Source organism: Carassius auratus, chromosome 19 (assembly GCF_003368295.1).
Source record: "Carassius auratus strain Wakin chromosome 19, ASM336829v1, whole genome shotgun sequence".
Lineage (NCBI taxonomy): Eukaryota > Metazoa > Chordata > Actinopteri > Cypriniformes > Cyprinidae > Carassius > Carassius auratus.
In genome coordinates this window covers 6,790,988-6,808,231 of record NC_039261.1, presented here as the reverse complement: position 1 = coordinate 6,808,231, position 17,244 = coordinate 6,790,988, and the positions used below count along the sequence as shown (strand labels likewise).

The window sequence follows — 17,244 nt, the reverse complement described above, 5'->3', positions numbered from 1 at the left end:
GGACTGGCGGCAGGAGTTGCCGGAGCTGCTGATCCGGCTCCAAAGGCAAACACACTATTGTTGTTTCCTGATGCTCCAAATCCACCAGTGCTTCCAAACTGGAAACCTCCTTCAAAAATAACAAGTGGGGTAATAGTTATATAGATGCACACAAATAACTAGTGGGTTATTTGCAGGCTTTACAAGATAGCATGGTGGTCAATTTCATCCTCAAAATCTCAGTTTGAACTTGTAAATCCAAAATGATTTTGGTAGTACTTTGAAAGTAAAATGCAGTTAGGACATAGCTAAATGTGTTGTGTGAATTGACTTTAGAATTATTATTTTTTCGGATGATGTTAACAAGTCTCTGACCTTGGCCGGTGGAGGAAGCAGTAGATCCAAACGTAGGTGCAGGGTTGGCTTGCTGACCGAATACAGGAGCAGAACTGGGTGTAGCTCCGAAAGCAGAAGCTGGGGAAGCAGTTGCGGAGAATGAAGGTGCTGCTGACGCAAATGCAGGAACACTGGGTTGAGATGCGCTTTGTCCAAAGATGGGAGTCTGTCCAGAGCCAAAGCCAGATTGAGGTGTGGCAGAACTGAAGACAAATGGAGAAGGGTTGGCAGGTGGAGCTGGAGCTGCAAGAGATAAGTGAAATTAGACACATTTGTACACCGTGACATCCAAAAGGTCAAAAGCCAACTATAGGAATTTTGGTGGCAAACTAACCGTTAGAGGCTGAGGTGGAGGACGCAGCAGCACCAAAAGTAAAAGCAGGGGAGGAGGAGTTTGTGCCCGAGCCAAACTGAAAAGGCTGTGCTGGGGCAGGTGCAGCAGGAGGTGCAGCGGGAGGTGCCGGCTGGCTATCCTGCGGCTGCTGTCCAAACACAAAAGTCTTTGCCATGGTTTGTTCAGAGGAGGTATTCTGGCCAAATACAAATGTACTTGAGGGAGCAGGTGTGGGAGCCAGGGAAGAGCTAATGGGAGTGCTGAAAAGGCTGGGGGTGGAGCTGGAGGAAGCTGGGGTACTTGAGGAGTTGGCCATAAAGCCAAAAGTGGGCTTTGGAGCAGATGTGTCTGAAAAGCATATAGTTGTAGAGTAAAACTGAGGTACTACTAGAACATACAACTAAAGAAATAAGGAAATTAGAAAAGATACCATCTCTCACCTGTCATACTTTGTCCAAAACTAAACGATGGCTTTGGAGGTTCTGCTGACTCAGCAGGTTTCCCAAATGTGAGCGTAGGCTTGGGAAAATCCTTTGGAGGGTCCGGCTCACCGAAAGAGAAGCCCAAGGTTGGTGCCGGTTTGTCAGCTTCCTTGGAAGCACCAAATAAGAACCCAGTGGGGGGTAGAGAGGTGTCCTTTTTCTCTTCTGTTTTTCCAAAGGTAAAGGTGGACGTCACCGGCGTTTGCTCTTTCGTAGATGATTCCCCAAACTTTGTTGCAGAAGATTCAGCTACTAAAGACTTGCCAAAAATAGGAATGACGTTTGCTGCCGTCGTTGTGGTGGTGATTGAAACGGTTTCTGAGGAAGCAGGAGCATCATCTTTCTCAGCTTTGGACTGCGGCACAGAGAAACTAAATGATGAATTTGAGCTTCCTTTCTCACTGGGTTTAGCTCCAAACAAAAATGAGTTTTCTGTGCCAGAAGCTTGAGAACTGAAATTGATTCCATTACTGCCACCAAATTTAAATCCTGCACTAGAATCCTGAGATTTAGTCTTTTTTTCAAGCGAGTCATCCATTGATGAACCAAATGTAAAGGCCTTTGACACGGTCTCTTTTGTTGCTGTGGAATCTGATGAGGAACTACCAAGTTTTACCCCACCAGAAGCTGCATCCGAGGAGAAGCCTCCAAATTTGAAGCCCTCTGATTTGGAGGTTGAGTCGGAGGACCCAAATCCAAATGTAAACCCTCCCGTGGTGGAAGTAGTATCTGAGAATGTGCCTCCAAACTTCAGCCCAGCAGAGGTCAAATCCGTAGAGCCGGTACCAAACTTAAAACCGGATGAACTTGAGTCTGTACTGTTGGACTGAACGCCAAATGATGAACTGAAACCTGAAAAAGAAACGAGATTTCTGGTCATCAGCTTGTTTCTACTAAACAGAAAGAAACAGCTTCGAAGTCTCCTGACTTCTGGAAATATCATTGCAAGGCACTTTACCTTTGGACTCTATTTTAGCTCCTGGTTTTGCTGACGTGCAGGCCACACACTGCTGGTCCTCTGCCTTATTCTGAACACAGCACACCTCACACTCCCAGCTCCCCTCAGGTTTCTTGAACTTGTCCCCAAATCCTGCAGCGCTTGCAGGTGCAGAGGCTGGAGTCAAGACAGCTGTGGCTACAGCTCCTATAATACACCAAGGAGTAAAACATCAGGTATGCAAATATTTTTGAATTAAAGGTAAATACTTCTCTACTATTCCATGGATTTTACAGGGCATTAAAATGTTTTAACTCTTAAAACCTGCACAACTGAAACTTTACCTGGTTTAGAGCTCTGACAGGCTACACATTTCACATCCTGTGCCTTGTTTTGAACCATGCATACATCACAATCCCAAGACCCTTCTGGCTTTTTAAATTTGTCCCCAAATCCTAACAGTCCAGTTGCTGAAGAAGCAGTTGTTGTGGTGGTTGTAGAAGAGGTGGAAGAGAGGGTGGATGAGGACTCAGAAACAGCTGGTAGAGTCAGGCTGGATTTTACTCCAGTCCCAGGTTTGGCCGTGTCACAAGCTACACATTTAACTACATCCGGTTTGTTCCTTACTAAACATGTGTCACAGTCCCAGCTACCAGCTGGAGGAGCGAAGAGGGAACTGATGCTTGAAAGAGCTCCTGTGGATTTACTGTCCGGTTTAGAGGAAGAGTCTGTGTTGGGTTGTGGAGCGAGACAAGCCACACATTTTTTGTCCGAGGACTTGTTTTGCAATAGGCAAGTGCCACAGCTCCATGACCCTGCAGGTGGCCTAAACTTATCACCAAAACCAAGAGGAGCAGAGGATGTTGATGCAGACAGTAAAGGCTTATCAACTGAGTTCCGAGCAGGAGACGCAAATCCTGAAAACAAGAAAAGGATATAAATATGCAACTTAACTATATAAAACTTAACATGGAAAAATCAGAAGCAAATCTTACCAGGTCCTTTAAGTATGTCCAATACACTGCCCTGCTTTAAGACTTTCGCTGGTTTGAAGGGTCCTTCAAACTCCTTTTCTTCACTGGCCACTGATTTGACTGCAAAACATGCAGAAAATAAATAAACACAGTAACATAACTTTGAATGAAAATGTCTACTTTGCAAATCAAAACTTACCTGGTGCTACTGTTGGAACAATTTTCCCATTGGAGTAAGAGGGGCCTGTTTTCATAGTAGGCGCACTGAAGGTGAATCCAGACTGAAAGGAAGAATCTTAATTATTACAGATACTTGCTCCGTATGAAACAAAGGGTAAGAGAATGAAGGAGACCTACTGATGGAGAGAAAGATGGAGGACTAGCAGCTGTTGCCTTGACGATAGGCGAAGAGAACGTGAAGGGAACAGATGGTGGTGTGGATGGTGCTGCTGACTCCTTATTAAACAAATAAAAACGATGCATTACAAATACTCATCCACCATGACTGCTATGTAACTATCAGTTTGACAAGTCAAGACTACATCAGACAGAACGCACAATTCTGAAGGGGTCAGAGGGGTGGAAATACCTTATTTGCTACCAGTTCCTCTGAGACAATTATAAGTGGTGTTGTGCTCGAGGTGAGTGAAGAGGTTGGGGGTGGAGAGGAGAAATTAAATGTTGGTAAAGTAAAATTGCTGGGAAGAGAGGCAGGTGGAAGGTCTGGTTCCTCAGCAACCTGGAAGGAGAACAGATTATATGAGCATCAAACCATCCCTCTAGACCGCTTCAAAACAAGTTCTATTCAAAAGCATATAACCAGAAGGTTCTCTTACCTCATCTTCAGGTCTTTTGGATGAAGGTCTAATGGCCCTTTCCCTCTTCATTTTGCCCCCTCCTGAACCAGCACTGCTGGTCACTGGGGTGCTGGATAGGGGGTAGGACAAACTGCTTGTGCTGGAGACAAAGAAATATGCAAGTGATGACACGAACAGTTCCCGGTCCGATCCAAAACAAAAACATTTTAAAAATACCACAAAAAACTGGTTGGTCACTCTTACCTGGGAGAGGGAGCCTGGGCACGATCTGAAACTGAAGGGGATTGTCTGACCGGCTACAAAAGGCAGAGAACACAGATCAAAAAACACAGACACCATTGCTCTAATCCACTTAATTACAGTGTAAGGCTTTTTCCACAGTTTAAGCTTTAGATGAACAATGCACTATCAATAAGATTTTTCAATGTTTTGTTTTGTGTCTTTATGCTGAGCAAGGCTGAATTTATTTTAAACAATTAAAGTAGCAGTTTTGTGAAATTATAAGTTAAAATAAGTTTTCTATTTTAATACATCTTAAATTGTCATTTAATCCAGTAAAAATACAGCTAAATTTTCAGCAACCATTACTTCAGTGTTGGCGCTCAAGAAACATAACAGGAGAAAACTGTTCTGCTGCTTAATATTTGTGGAAACTCTGTACCACTTTGGTAAATAGATAAAAATAGATAAAATAAAATAGTATTTAGAGGTCTTTACGGTCAGGTTTGATCAAAATCAAGCTTTTTTGTTGAATAAGATTTTTTTAAAGAAATTGAAATATAGGTGTCGAAATAAATGTCTAATTTTGTCACATTTTCCTGGTTAAATTACATTAAAAAAGAACAAATACAGTTATATTTTTGTATTTATTAATATTTAATATTTTTAATACTAATTAGGGATGTCAAATTTCGATTATTTCCATGATCGTCGTTTAAATTAACGATCAATTAATCAATTAATCGTTAACCATAATACTGCAAAATGCGTCTATTGCAGGCACGCAGTCAGCGGTATGACAGGATGTGCAAAAGCCACACACACACACACAAAACGCTTTCTCACTTGAATTAAAGAGGTTTTAGTCTGAATAAAATGCTAGTAGCAGGATTATAAAATGAATAGATGCGATTATGATCATTTGATAAAATGAAGAGAGCGCGCCATACTTTTGAGGTCATTTTACTTTGTTGACAGTTTCCAATCCTGCACGGAGAACGCGCCTCTTTAAATGGTTTTGTGGTGCTCGTTGTTGTATTTTAAAGCACAATTGCAATGTTTTCAACTGACATTATTGTATAAAATTATCCGAAATGTGGAGCACGTGTGACTGCGCTGCACATTAAGTGAACTACATCGCCGATGCTGCACCAAAACACAGTTGCTCACATTAATTTGATCCTGCTGGATTCTGTCCTAGAAAATGTCAGATTTTTAAAAATCCGGCATACAGCGCATTAGATCGTGACAGTGCATGCGTGCACACGAGGATGAGCGAGCGGGGCTTTGGCTAGATTTATTTGGAGGTTATTGCTCATGTCTCATTCGGCACAAATCGAAATGTTTCCATATTCGCAATATATTTGAATGTTAAACTATTATTTATAATGTAAACTAGGCTTGTACTTAACACGCATTCGCATATAGACGGAAAAGATGATCCTCTTCATATGAGCAAAAACGCGCCCACACTTCTGTTTTAAATCCGTTAATCTTAATTAACCTATTTAAGTCGGATATATTTCGTATAGGCGATTTAAAAAAAAAAAAAAAAAAATGAAAACAAATTGTTATTTTTATTTTGGGCCTATTACTTAGTAGGCTATACATTTTCCTTAAAGCATCCCATTTTGTCCCAGGGCTTAGAACCTGTGCCCTAGTCAGGTCCATGCAGAAACTTGTGAACGATGCTCGGCGTCACCGTTTAGTGACAGCAGTGAATGCTCCGGGAATGTGTCGGTCACAGCGCCTATTAATCGCTGTTTTGAATCCAGCAATTATTTATTTAGAAATGATAAGATCTGATTATGACAAGTGTGGTATAAAAGCTTTGTTTATTAGAGGAATAATAGGTTAACTGGAAAATGTTAGATCACGACCATGCTTTTGGACCCCATAGTCTTCATTTACGCGGCTTTGTTCTGGTTTGCCGGTTGGTCACGAATTTCCACAAATTCAGTATATTTAGGCATCGTTTCTTTTCCTAAATCTTCATAGTCTAACCCTCTAATTTCCCAGGTTTATTTTATTATCTTTCGCTTTTAATAACTGTTTTCGCATCTCTTACTGTGGTAAACATGGGAAGGGAAATTAAAGATTTCATGAATTAAGAATTTGTTCGATTTATTAATTTGTTCCCTTATTTCACTTAAATCATGGGTTATTTAGGGAACAAAATTAATGAAACCTGGACAATTGCCACATTAATAATTCGTAGGAATGAATAGACTAACTGTCCTGTCACTGTGTCCCGCAGCCCTGCAAAGCGCACGATATAAAACAGTTATCTGATGAAATGATTAGTAACTACATTTCTATTGCATTTAATGTTGAAGAACTTTTATGTTGTTTCTATTTTAATGTACTTTAAAGTTTAAATCACATTAAAAGCTTAATTTGTACATTGTGAATGAATGATGATGCTTTTATATATCGTCACCGTCACTCACAGCCGCTCGCACGTGTTGAGTGCGCATGAGCCGCACGCAGCCCAACATTGAATCGGTTAACCGACCATCGATAGCCTTAATCGATTGCATCTCTTATCGACAATTAATCGATCATCGATTAATCGTTGACATCCCTAATACTAATTATACATTTCATAGTGTATTTAAATCTTTTTATATTTATTCCAAAATAATAACTAAAAAGGCAGTAACAATTTTGAACAATTTTCTACTTTTACAGCATTTATTGATCTTAGTTACCGTAATATTAATTTCAACATTTACTAATGCACTATTAAAAAAAGGTGTGTTTGTTAACATTAATTCATGCACTGTTAACTAACATGAACTAACAATGATCAGCAGTATGTTACTGTCATAACTAATGTAAACAAATAATATAAGCTATAATAAATGTTCATTGTAAGTTCATGTTAGTTAACTCATTAAATGACACTATTCTAAAATGTTACCAATATTTTTCATTTGTGAACTGATGTTCAGCTGTTCTTTTTAATAGTCAACTTATTTTGGGTCATCGTCATAAAAGCTCTGTAAACACTGCCAAAGACACAAAGATATATCTTTCATTTTATCATGCTGAATACTCACTAAAAACTGACGCAGTCATCACATTTTCAGACCATTTCAAGTTTTATCTTGACGTGACGAAGTGATATCCAAGCGGATGAGTTGTTTACTTTATAATTAGTCAATAATGCCATTTTCTTCTTTCAGATCGAGAGCTTGCATGAAAACAAGAGGCAGGATCTAACACATGAACCTATCACATTCATTCATAACTGATCATGATTATAACGCGATGGAGACATTTCCTCCCCTCATGTGACTTTCCCACATTCATTCTCAATTACAACCCAGAAGTCACGGCACACTTTAGAATCGCTGTTGTAAGTCTGTGGACTGAAGAGGGCCAAGCCTCCGCTGTAACTTTACCTGTGGGTGTCACTGCTGGACAGTGTTACTTCATATAAATGAGTGACTTGTATACTTTTAATGCCATATTTAGTAATATTTGTGATTTGTTTATAATATTGATTATTTTGTCATCCAATTTGAAATCCAGAACTCCCCTGCCAAATATGCCCCTCCTTTCAGTTGTTTCATAGTCATAAGTTGAATTCTAATGTAGTATGCATTGTGATAAATATTGAACTCACAGTCTCCTTGTTGCTTTTCTCCACTCCTCTGTTCACTCCACCTGGAGTTAGTGATGGTCTGAAGGACATCGAGCGGTTACCAGACACTGCAGCAGCTGCAGGGACCACCAGCTTCTGCACAGGAGGGACTGATGGCTCCAGCTGTGTGTCAATGTAACAACATTACAAATACAGCAGACACTTCAACAGTTCCCTACACCACTGCACAAAGGACATCAGGCTATCCATTTTCTGAGCAATATAAAAAAATAATTGTTACTACTATAAAGGGATACAGTACAGAGATTTTACAATTCTCAGTCCATAATTTCAAGATCTGAATACAAGTTGTGTTAAACATTGCAAGCTCATGGACATCAAATGCATGTACACCTCTTCTATGATTTATCAAGTTAGCTAACTTTATCTGCAAAACAACACACTCACAGCCCTGGATATTTTGGACCATGTTCATCCACCACAAATGGTTATTACAGGCTTTAGGTTTCTAGTGTTGGGTGAATAGGCACATTGTTTGGGATTAGTAGCCAGCTGCCACAGTTGTTAACAGTTAAAGACAGGCAGCAGAAGCAAAGTAAAACTTGGCAACTTTACAAGACGCATTAAGGTACAGTAGTAAATGGCTTCTATACATGAAAACCATGTATGGATTTTTTTTCCCGACAGCCACATTCAACCCCATTTTATCGGACACCTTAAAATCTTAAACCGCTGTGTGTATTGAGGCACAAGACTTACCCGTTTCCTCTTTGCCTGGAAATTTGAAATGTCAAGGTCTGTGTGATTCAGTGACTAAAAAAAAAAAAAAACGTTTAAAGACTGTGTAAACTGAAAACTCACCTGAAGTGAAATTCTAATTATTGTAATACTTACAGCGGACAGAGGTGATGAAACCGTAGACGGTATTCGTTTTGCATCCTGCAAGGTTACCAAAAACGTTTTATGAAATGCTTTTGTTGTTTTGCCCAAATTTAATGGAATAAATGTTTAACGTCTGCTTAATTTACAGAAACATTCAGTCAACTTTTTAACACTTTATTCTGGAGCCTTATTCTAGTAATTGTGAGTTTTATTTTTAATCCATATATCAAAGCTCAGTAAACGCACAGCAAGAGGACTGGACATGCGCTCCAGGGACTGTAGGATGCGTCTCGCTGTGGCACTGGTAACTCCACAGGGTTGAGCTCCAGCTGGCTTTGCCTTTATCTGTCTTCTAACAGGAGGCTGTATAACAACAGACCAGAATTCCGGACGAGTCAAAACGGAACAAAAAGCAAAGGCCTTTCAGTTTAAAATTTTATATTAAATAATAGCACTGGCCTATGAAACAAGAGTCAATCACTGGCGTGATTGTTCAGACCTGGTAAGGTGTAGCCGGGCGTGAACGAGCCGATCTCATCGCAGCAGCTCCTCCATACGTGGTCTTCCCCGGGTAGAAGGGTGAATCCCCCAACTGACTAGAGTTCAATACTGAACTGTTCAACACTGACTGTAAGAGAACAAACACGCCTAACATTAATCTCATCTCAGTAAAACGCATATTCACAAGTCATACTGAGACAAGACAACTAGGACATTCAACTGCTCGTTCATTTTTTTAATTATGCACCATTATTAGAATGTAAGATATATTTTTTATATTTTTTAACTATGTCTTAATGTCTTATGCTCACCAAGCCTGTATTAATTTTAATAAAACAAAGTAAAACCAGTAATATTGTAAAATATAATTTAATAATGTCTCATAAATCATTCTAATATTACATTGATAGGTGCATTGCTAATCAAAGATGCAAAGAGCTGTGCTGCTTAATATAACTGTAATTTAATGCAACAAAACTTACAATTCAATGCATGCTTTTATTTTTGTGATATTAACTTAAATCTTACTGACCCATCAACCTTGACTTAAGGTCCCAGAAAAATAGGAATTACTTACTGATGAAGAAGTGCCAAAGACTGACAGGTTGAAGGCTGGTTTCTTGAGCCCAGAGTGGGTTGTCTGCGATCCAGAATGTGTGCGTTCTGTCTCTGGGGACCAGAGGACCGGCACAGTCTTTGACATGGGAACATCTGGAAGAAGATTAAGACCTGCTCTTAGTTGTGGCTATATCTAGTTTAGATTGTTCTAAACAACTCAAATCAAATGCCTAGCATTAACACTTATTTACTGGTTTCTGTTTAGAAATGTGGTTGCTCACCTTTATCAGATGCACGTGATGAAAAGCCACTGGTAGTCGAGATGTTGTCATCCTCATGCTGAGAGCTGGAGTCCTTAATCTCTTTCACCAGGGAGAAGTTGGAGGTTACAGCAAAAGGGCTCCCTGAGAAGGGTGCTGTGGACGTGGAGGGCTGAGAGAAGTGGGAGCTTGCGCCGCCTAACGCAGGGGAACCATCCAGGGAGGGGAAGTGCAGGTGGGTGCGATTGAGCGGGGGTCTCGACAGAGCTTCCGGGAAGTTCAGTGACGCTTTGCTTGTAGATGGTTCTGAAAAATGAATTAAGCATTTAATCTCAAGAATGCAGGGAACATAGCTCTCTAGGTTATGGAATAGCTGTGTGTATCTACCGAACAGCACAAACTCATACCTGTGTTACTTGTGCTCGGCTCTGGAGAATCTCGTCCATCTGGGAGTGGGGTGACTTCGTCATTGCCGTTGGGGGGAGGAGCCACGTTATTCCGGTCCACCCCGACTGTGCCGTTATCACCCTCTTGAACTTCTCCATTTTTGAAATATTTCTGCAGCCAGGAGGGGACTATGCTCTTCACTGTATCTGTCACTCGACTGATCAGGCCAGGCTGCTGCAGGAGCCAATAAAACAAAATGAGCAAATCCAGTTATAAAAGACTAAGGGCCGTTTCATAGTCAACGCGAGCAAGCAACGCGAGCGACGCGCTCCCTTTCATAGTCTAAACAGTGAACGCAAGCGTCACGGGTGATGCGTGTATGCAATACACCGCTCAGGCAACAGGGGGTAGTAGAGTGGGGTGATATTAGTATAGTCGGGTCGCGTGATATTCAGATCACAATGGCAACTGAAGAGGAGTGTATTCTGTTGCTGATGAACTATCGTATGTGGATGAATACGTATAAGTTCGCATAATTTTTCCTCTTCGCCCGCCACTGTATTCAAACTAGGGATGCACCGAAATGAAAATTCTTGGCCGAAACCGAAAAGCGAAAAAGAGAAAACCAAGGCCGAAAACCGAAACACCGAAAGAAATTATGACAATTATTAGTACCATTGCATTTATTGCTATGACAGTGTACTAACTTTACTAAAATTAAGACATTGCAATTGCATAAATTAATATTAAAGTTTCAAAGATAATTACAATTACATAACTTATTTAAAAAAAAAAAAACATTAAAAAAAACTTAATTACAAATTATGCAAATATGTATTAAGCACATTGCAACAATACACAGTATAAAATAAAATTCAAACAAAAAATTTATCCCACTCATGTGTATATTTAATAATAATGTACGGCCGTGTTGTTTCGGTGATAAAAGTCTATCGGCCGAAAACCGAAAAGGCCATTTTCGGCGGCCGAAATTTCGGTGCATCCCTAATTCAAACCTTCTTCTTCTGTAAACACAATATACTTGAATTAATGTACAATACTTGCAATGTCGCCCCCACCGACAACGCATAGTATTGCGTGAATCGGCGCGTCGCGCATCAAAAACTAGGAAAACACATTTGGCTACGCACCGACGCATAATGGCGGCTGAAGCATAACGATGCATAGCCTCGGGGACGCGTATGCGTACAAATGCATTGACTATGAAACGGCCCTAAGAGCAATACCTTGAAACTAGGGCTGTGCAATTAATCGAAAAATGGTTTCAATTTCCGCCTCCAGCGATTATGAAAATACAATAACCGAGATGAAACTATCATTGCACCCCCCCCCCCTTTCTAGTAGTAACGATTGTGGTTGTGGTTGCCTCTAGGGATGTAAAACATTCATTAAATCCATGATCGATTGTCGTTTCAATTAATAATGCTGCAAAACCATAATGCTGCAAAATGCATCTATTGCAGGCAACAGTCACTTGCATGACAGGATGTGCAAAAGGCACACACAACACACAAAACGCTTTATCACTGAATTAGCAGAAGGCAATCAATCCTTTTGCTTTTGAAAGCGATTCACCTTGCACTTAGCGTGAAACAGCCTTCAATCTTAGTAATCCTAAGCCTTTTGGATTTAGGTTAGCATTGAACAGCTGACAAAATGTAAGAGCTTAAGTACTTCTGCCCAAGTTTTCCACGTTCATGTGGCCTTCAACTTATCTACTACACATGAAGCCACGCTGTAAAAAAAGACATCATACTAAAATTTGATTCATGAGTTAACAGAAGTACATGTTTCCTCCATATATCGCACTGCAGAAGCAGCGTGGCCTCCAAGGCTGGAGAGAGCCTGGATTTGAGAGCTTCAGTTGTCATCTAAAAGGGGCCCTGGGGACCAAATCACTGTGCAAGCACTACAAGCTTATTGTTCTTTAACAGAGCTCTAGGGTTTGGACACAGCAACGCCACAGACCAGCTCTTTGGCTGAACGCTGTAAGCATGTGACCCACAGGAAGGTGGGAGAGCTAAATAGTCCATTTAGCCTCAGCAGAAGAGACGGGAGAGATTACACAATCAAAAAGGAAGGTTTTTAAAGCTTATAGGTACCTGTGATTTACATATAGGCCAGAGCAAGAGCATAATTCATCTTCCTGCCTCACTCTGAGATCAAAAAGACTACATAAGAAAGGATAAACAACATGAACGTGCTGCATGAACTCCGCATACAAAAGCAGCTGTGTGCACGGCTGGGGCCTCATGCATGAGCTCAGGGTTGCTAGATAAGTCACTTCCTGTCAACAGTGTGCACATGGCAGCATCCAAGGTCAGCATGGCCAATCAATGCAATGCTAGGCAAGTTACTTCCAAAATGTTATACATTTTATATTACTAGTTACTCTCATTTGAAAGTAATTAAATTACAATAATATTGTCTTTGAAATGTAATGCTTTACACCACTTTTGTTTTATTATTAAGTTACTTTCACCAAAATAACCACAGAAGTATGACTTGGTGCTTATGGAACAGCAGCAATATGGTGTTTCCTGGGTTACCCCAGTAAACAAACCAGCGCTACTACTTTAATATGTATTATACAGCTGCAAGACAAAAATAAAATACCATAAATTATGCTGAAGACAGTCTTTTCCCCTTAAAGACAATTCATATAAACCCCCATCCTCAAATGTAAAGCAATTTGTTTTTACATCAATTAGATTGATTTTCAACAAGCTAGTGGTGAATTACGTTAGCTTACCATGTCATTGCCATTGTTGACATGGATTTTGCTGGCAAGTTTTCTAAAGGTTGCCATTTCTAAAGTTAACAGAAGCTATACATCTTCCCCAACATAGTTCTCTGGGTTCAAGCGGCATGGCAGACAGAGATAAACTTTATTTCCGTTGCTTAATCTTGCCTGCGCTCTCATCCACTTCTCTGTGTCACACGTATTGCAGCAACAGAAAATACACTATTTTACCCACTGAAATTTTGGTCTGGTCCTGCTGGAACATCTTGTGGTAAAAGTTAATTTGTAAAAAAAAAAAAAAAAACACATTAGGATTGTAATGTGTATAATATTACCAAAATGTTTTATTGCAGTGTATTTCTGCATTACAGTGAAAATTATTACTATAGTGGCATTATTTTTGTAATGCGTTATCCCCAACACTGCCTAATCTACCAAAAATGTGTGGATGAGAAGACTTTCATGAAGTGCAGCGGAAAAACACCGAGTTAAATTGCAATTTATACTCCCATTATGAGACGTCTTCTAAACTAAAAACACCTGCCAGCAGAACTCTCCCTGCAGTGTTAAAATGCACTTGTAGCTGACATGACACACTTTGGGAAAGATGTTCTGCAGGGAGTTGTGCCCTTAAACAGCACTTTTTAACCTACAATATACATGCTGTTTTATTACCTATTAAGTGAGGTGCAGCATAGATTTGCACATTTAAAAATACCACATCACAGGACCAGTTAAATTGAGAAATAAACAATCAAATAAAGCATTTAAAATATACACTTTCCATTACACAATTTAACTAATTTTTGGAGGTCAAGTGTGTGCAGTTTAGGGCTGCAACTAACGATTATTTTGATAATCGATTAATCTGTCGATTATTTTTACGATTAATCGATTAATCGGTTTATGTACTTATATTTTAGTTTTTTCCATTTTTTCCCCAAGTAAATTATTAATAAAGGGTCTTTATCATTCAGCATAGATTTTTAAGAGATTTTAACCATTTTGCATTGTCATATCCTCATCAAAAATATACCTGGAGTTGTTTTATTATGTTAGTAATCCTTTGTCGAACTCTTCTGCAATCAAAACACTGACCCATACTCTAGCAAAATTCACAAGGAGATTTCAAATATTGTTTTCACCATGGCAGTCCTTAGAGCTCCTAAAGTAGTTTAACATCCCAAACAAAGCTTAAGGAATCTTTGAGAACATATTTTTACGAAGTATAAGGATAAAACAGAATAAAATTGCAGTGCATTGTATTTTATTATTTACTGGGAAAAAGCTTTATAGCTTATGCTGTGAAATTGTAAACAATCCTTCGAAAAAAAAGTGCCAATGACATGAAACCTGAATGGAACTCACAATTTAAAGTAAAATCCATCAGAAGGTTGTCCAGAAAAAAAAAAATTGGGACACACACAAAAAACCTTCTGTGTGAAAAAGAGCAGTGAATACTTAGAAAAGAAGTGCATTTTAAATATACTCAAACATTTACCTCTCTCATTCAGTCATAATTAGGCTGCAAGTCTGAATTATGAACTGGTAAACAACAAACTGATCACATAACATGTTTGTAAAGCTTTAAATGTTAACTGTTAAAAAGCAATGTTATCAGCTTTTACGACTAAACATTTGCAAACAACCTTGTACTGGAGAATCTGCACAAATAAAATTCTTAGGGGCCGTTCACATATCGAACCTAAAAACGCGTGGAAAACGCTAGTCGCGCCGCTTTCTCCTTCTTTCCAAAGCGCTCGGGCAGAAGCGCTCCTGAGTCGTCTGCCTTTGCTAAGCAACCATGACGTGCTCTCTCCATGACGTGCCCTCTCCATGAAGACCCGGAAATTTCAGCAAAGGATAAATGGATGCGGTGTGGACGCGCCTGGAAAAACGGGCGCATCGCACCGCGTGCGTGTCGCGTGCGTGTCGCGACCGTGTCGCGACCGCGTCGCTTCCATTATGAGAGTGCATACTGCTCGCCTACATAGGAAATAACGAACTTGAGCACGCAAAAGACACGATATGTGAACGGTCCCTTAAACAGTTCAGTAGTACAGAGTTTACAGGTTACTCTTCATTTTGAAGGCTCAAAGTAAAGTACTCCCACTTCCCGCTGAATGCTACAGAGACGCTGTTCGGGAAGCACGTGACATAAAACGAGGCCAGCTATTGGCTATTCGCTACTTCACCTGCTGTACTGGCTGAGTAAAACCTCCGGTGACTCATTACTGCCACACTTTGGTCACCGCAGATTTGAAATATGCACGAAATGAGCCGCTTATGGCAAATAAAATTTATTTAGCGACGAATCGATTACTAAATTAGTTGGCAACAATTTTAATAATCGATTTTAATCGATTAAATCGATTCGTTGTTTCAGCTCTAGTGCAGTTAATGCATTACGGGTGGACAGAAAAACAAGGTGCAATGATGTACGGTGTCAAATTATTTGGGGAGTATTTCCATGATTTAAATTGCCGTGCGTAAAATAATTAGATTTAAAATGTAAATGCAACAGAGAGATATCCTGTTCTTTCTTAGTTCTAATTATTTTGCCAGAATAAATCACTACATGAGATCAGAATAGACAAATACATTTTTGCCACATTGACAACTCAAAAACAATGGTTTAGATTAGAGATCAACCAATGTTTTTTACACGTCAATATGATTTATTTTTATTTAATAACCAACATTAAGAAATACAATAAAAATATATGCATAAGTGTACATTTCAGCAAATTAGGATTAACCCTTTTTTTTCCAATTCAAAAATCACATAAATCCAGTTACTAACTTGACCCCTTATACATAATTTCCCCATTACACAAGTCTTGTACTTCTATCACGCCAAATGCAGAGTAAATGTAAATAATGCAAAGTTCATATTGCTAAAAGTTATGAGCAAAATAGGCTATAATTTACGATTTGTTTAAAACTACTAAAAGACTAATTAAAATGTCTGTTTTATTAACATGCGTTAGACTGGCTTAACTATTTCTCTTTTCATAAAGCAGCAAGTGAGTGTTTCCACTGAGCTAACATTACAGATCCCACTTAAAACACGCCACGACACGCACTCATCCCGCCTTTCTTCCAGATGACAAACCTAAATAACTATCGTTACCCGTGCTTTCCGTATTTACACCAAAACATATAACGTTACCAGACTCGCTAGTCATATCAAACTGATCTCTACCCAAGTTCAAGACTTGCACATGAAACACAAGTAAAGAAAGCTTGAACAAAAGTGCAGTGAAGCTCATGTTACCCACATGTAGACCCTCGGAACAGCACAAAAGAGGGGACACGTGAGTTTCGGTCTATAAACAGCATTTTATTTAAAGGGCAAGAACATTAAAATACTGTATAAATGCCGTTAGACTTATTAACATTTAAATATTCTTGTTTGACGCCGGTGCGAGCCGCAGCTAACGGCTAACGGATTGTTTTGAAACGCGTTCACGCGGCTGTCTAAAAATATTGAAATTCAAATTTCACCTCTCTAAAACCATATTTTGAGCATTTTCCTCATTGAACGGAAATGCCTCTTCAGTCAAATGAGTTAACGTTAGTGGTATTGCGGTGACAGTGTTGAGAGACCGTGTGCCGGAGAAACGTGAACAGGCCTGAAACAGGCCTCAAAATGTCTCCCGCTTTACAAATACAAAACCCGCCGACAACACACCGGTGCGGCTCAAGTTAACAACCGATAAAAATCATTGCTTTGGCGACTAGGGTTTCGTTTTATTTACCTGTTTGCCTTTGGCATAAGGTTTTGAAGCGATGTGGTATCTTCTTGATCTGATTTTCCCTCCTCCTGTCGCCGCCATGGCTAACTAGATTGAGTTTGCTCAGTAGCGCTTCGCCGGATAGAGCTCCGCTGTCACAGCGCAGCTCTCCAATATACCATCAACCACTTCGGCGCTGGGGTTTATGGGAAATGGTGTTTGGACGGACACATGCTTTCGGTCTTGACGTCAGTTTGTAGGCCGACCGGCCGTGCGTGGATTCCCTCGGGAATTTCTGGGGTTTTCATGGGATTAAACCATAAACTTGAAAATAATTTACTTTTGTGTTTTAGAAGATAAACAACACAGTCATCAACTGAAACATGAATTGAGAATTTAATCACAG

The 17,244-nt window shown here is 39.7% G+C and overlaps 1 protein-coding gene across 2 annotated transcripts in view; it reads right to left on the bottom strand.

Annotated features, from left to right (window-relative positions):
- Nucleotides 1–17,018, bottom strand: part of nup153 (nucleoporin 153) — an 18,570-nt gene extending 1,552 nt beyond the window's left edge. Inside the window, exons 1-21 of one of the 2 annotated variants that reach the window (XM_026288583.1) lie at nt 16,863–17,018; nt 10,358–10,571; nt 9,972–10,256; nt 9,710–9,843; nt 9,131–9,259; nt 8,878–8,994; nt 8,644–8,688; nt 8,509–8,562; nt 7,771–7,911; nt 4,164–4,216; nt 3,939–4,059; nt 3,692–3,841; nt 3,460–3,558; nt 3,302–3,383; nt 3,124–3,222; nt 2,473–3,045; nt 2,150–2,335; nt 1,150–2,043; nt 710–1,057; nt 355–618; nt 1–109 (exon numbers count right to left, since the gene is read on the bottom strand). The exon at nt 1–109 is cut by the window's left edge and continues 72 nt beyond it. In XM_026288583.1, the coding sequence (XP_026144368.1) occupies nt 1–109; nt 355–618; nt 710–1,057; nt 1,150–2,043; nt 2,150–2,335; nt 2,473–3,045; nt 3,124–3,222; nt 3,302–3,383; nt 3,460–3,558; nt 3,692–3,841; nt 3,939–4,059; nt 4,164–4,216; nt 7,771–7,911; nt 8,509–8,562; nt 8,644–8,688; nt 8,878–8,994; nt 9,131–9,259; nt 9,710–9,843; nt 9,972–10,256; nt 10,358–10,571; nt 16,863–16,940 (4,175 nt within the window). In that variant the 5' untranslated portion in view covers nt 16,941–17,018. The remainder of the gene's footprint in view (nt 110–354; nt 619–709; nt 1,058–1,149; nt 2,044–2,149; nt 2,336–2,472; nt 3,046–3,123; nt 3,223–3,301; nt 3,384–3,459; nt 3,559–3,691; nt 3,842–3,938; nt 4,060–4,163; nt 4,217–7,770; nt 7,912–8,508; nt 8,563–8,643; nt 8,689–8,877; nt 8,995–9,130; nt 9,260–9,709; nt 9,844–9,971; nt 10,257–10,357; nt 10,572–16,862) is intronic. The other variant, XM_026288586.1, reaches the window with a different exon arrangement.
- Between the last annotated feature and the right edge of the window lie 226 nt (nt 17,019–17,244).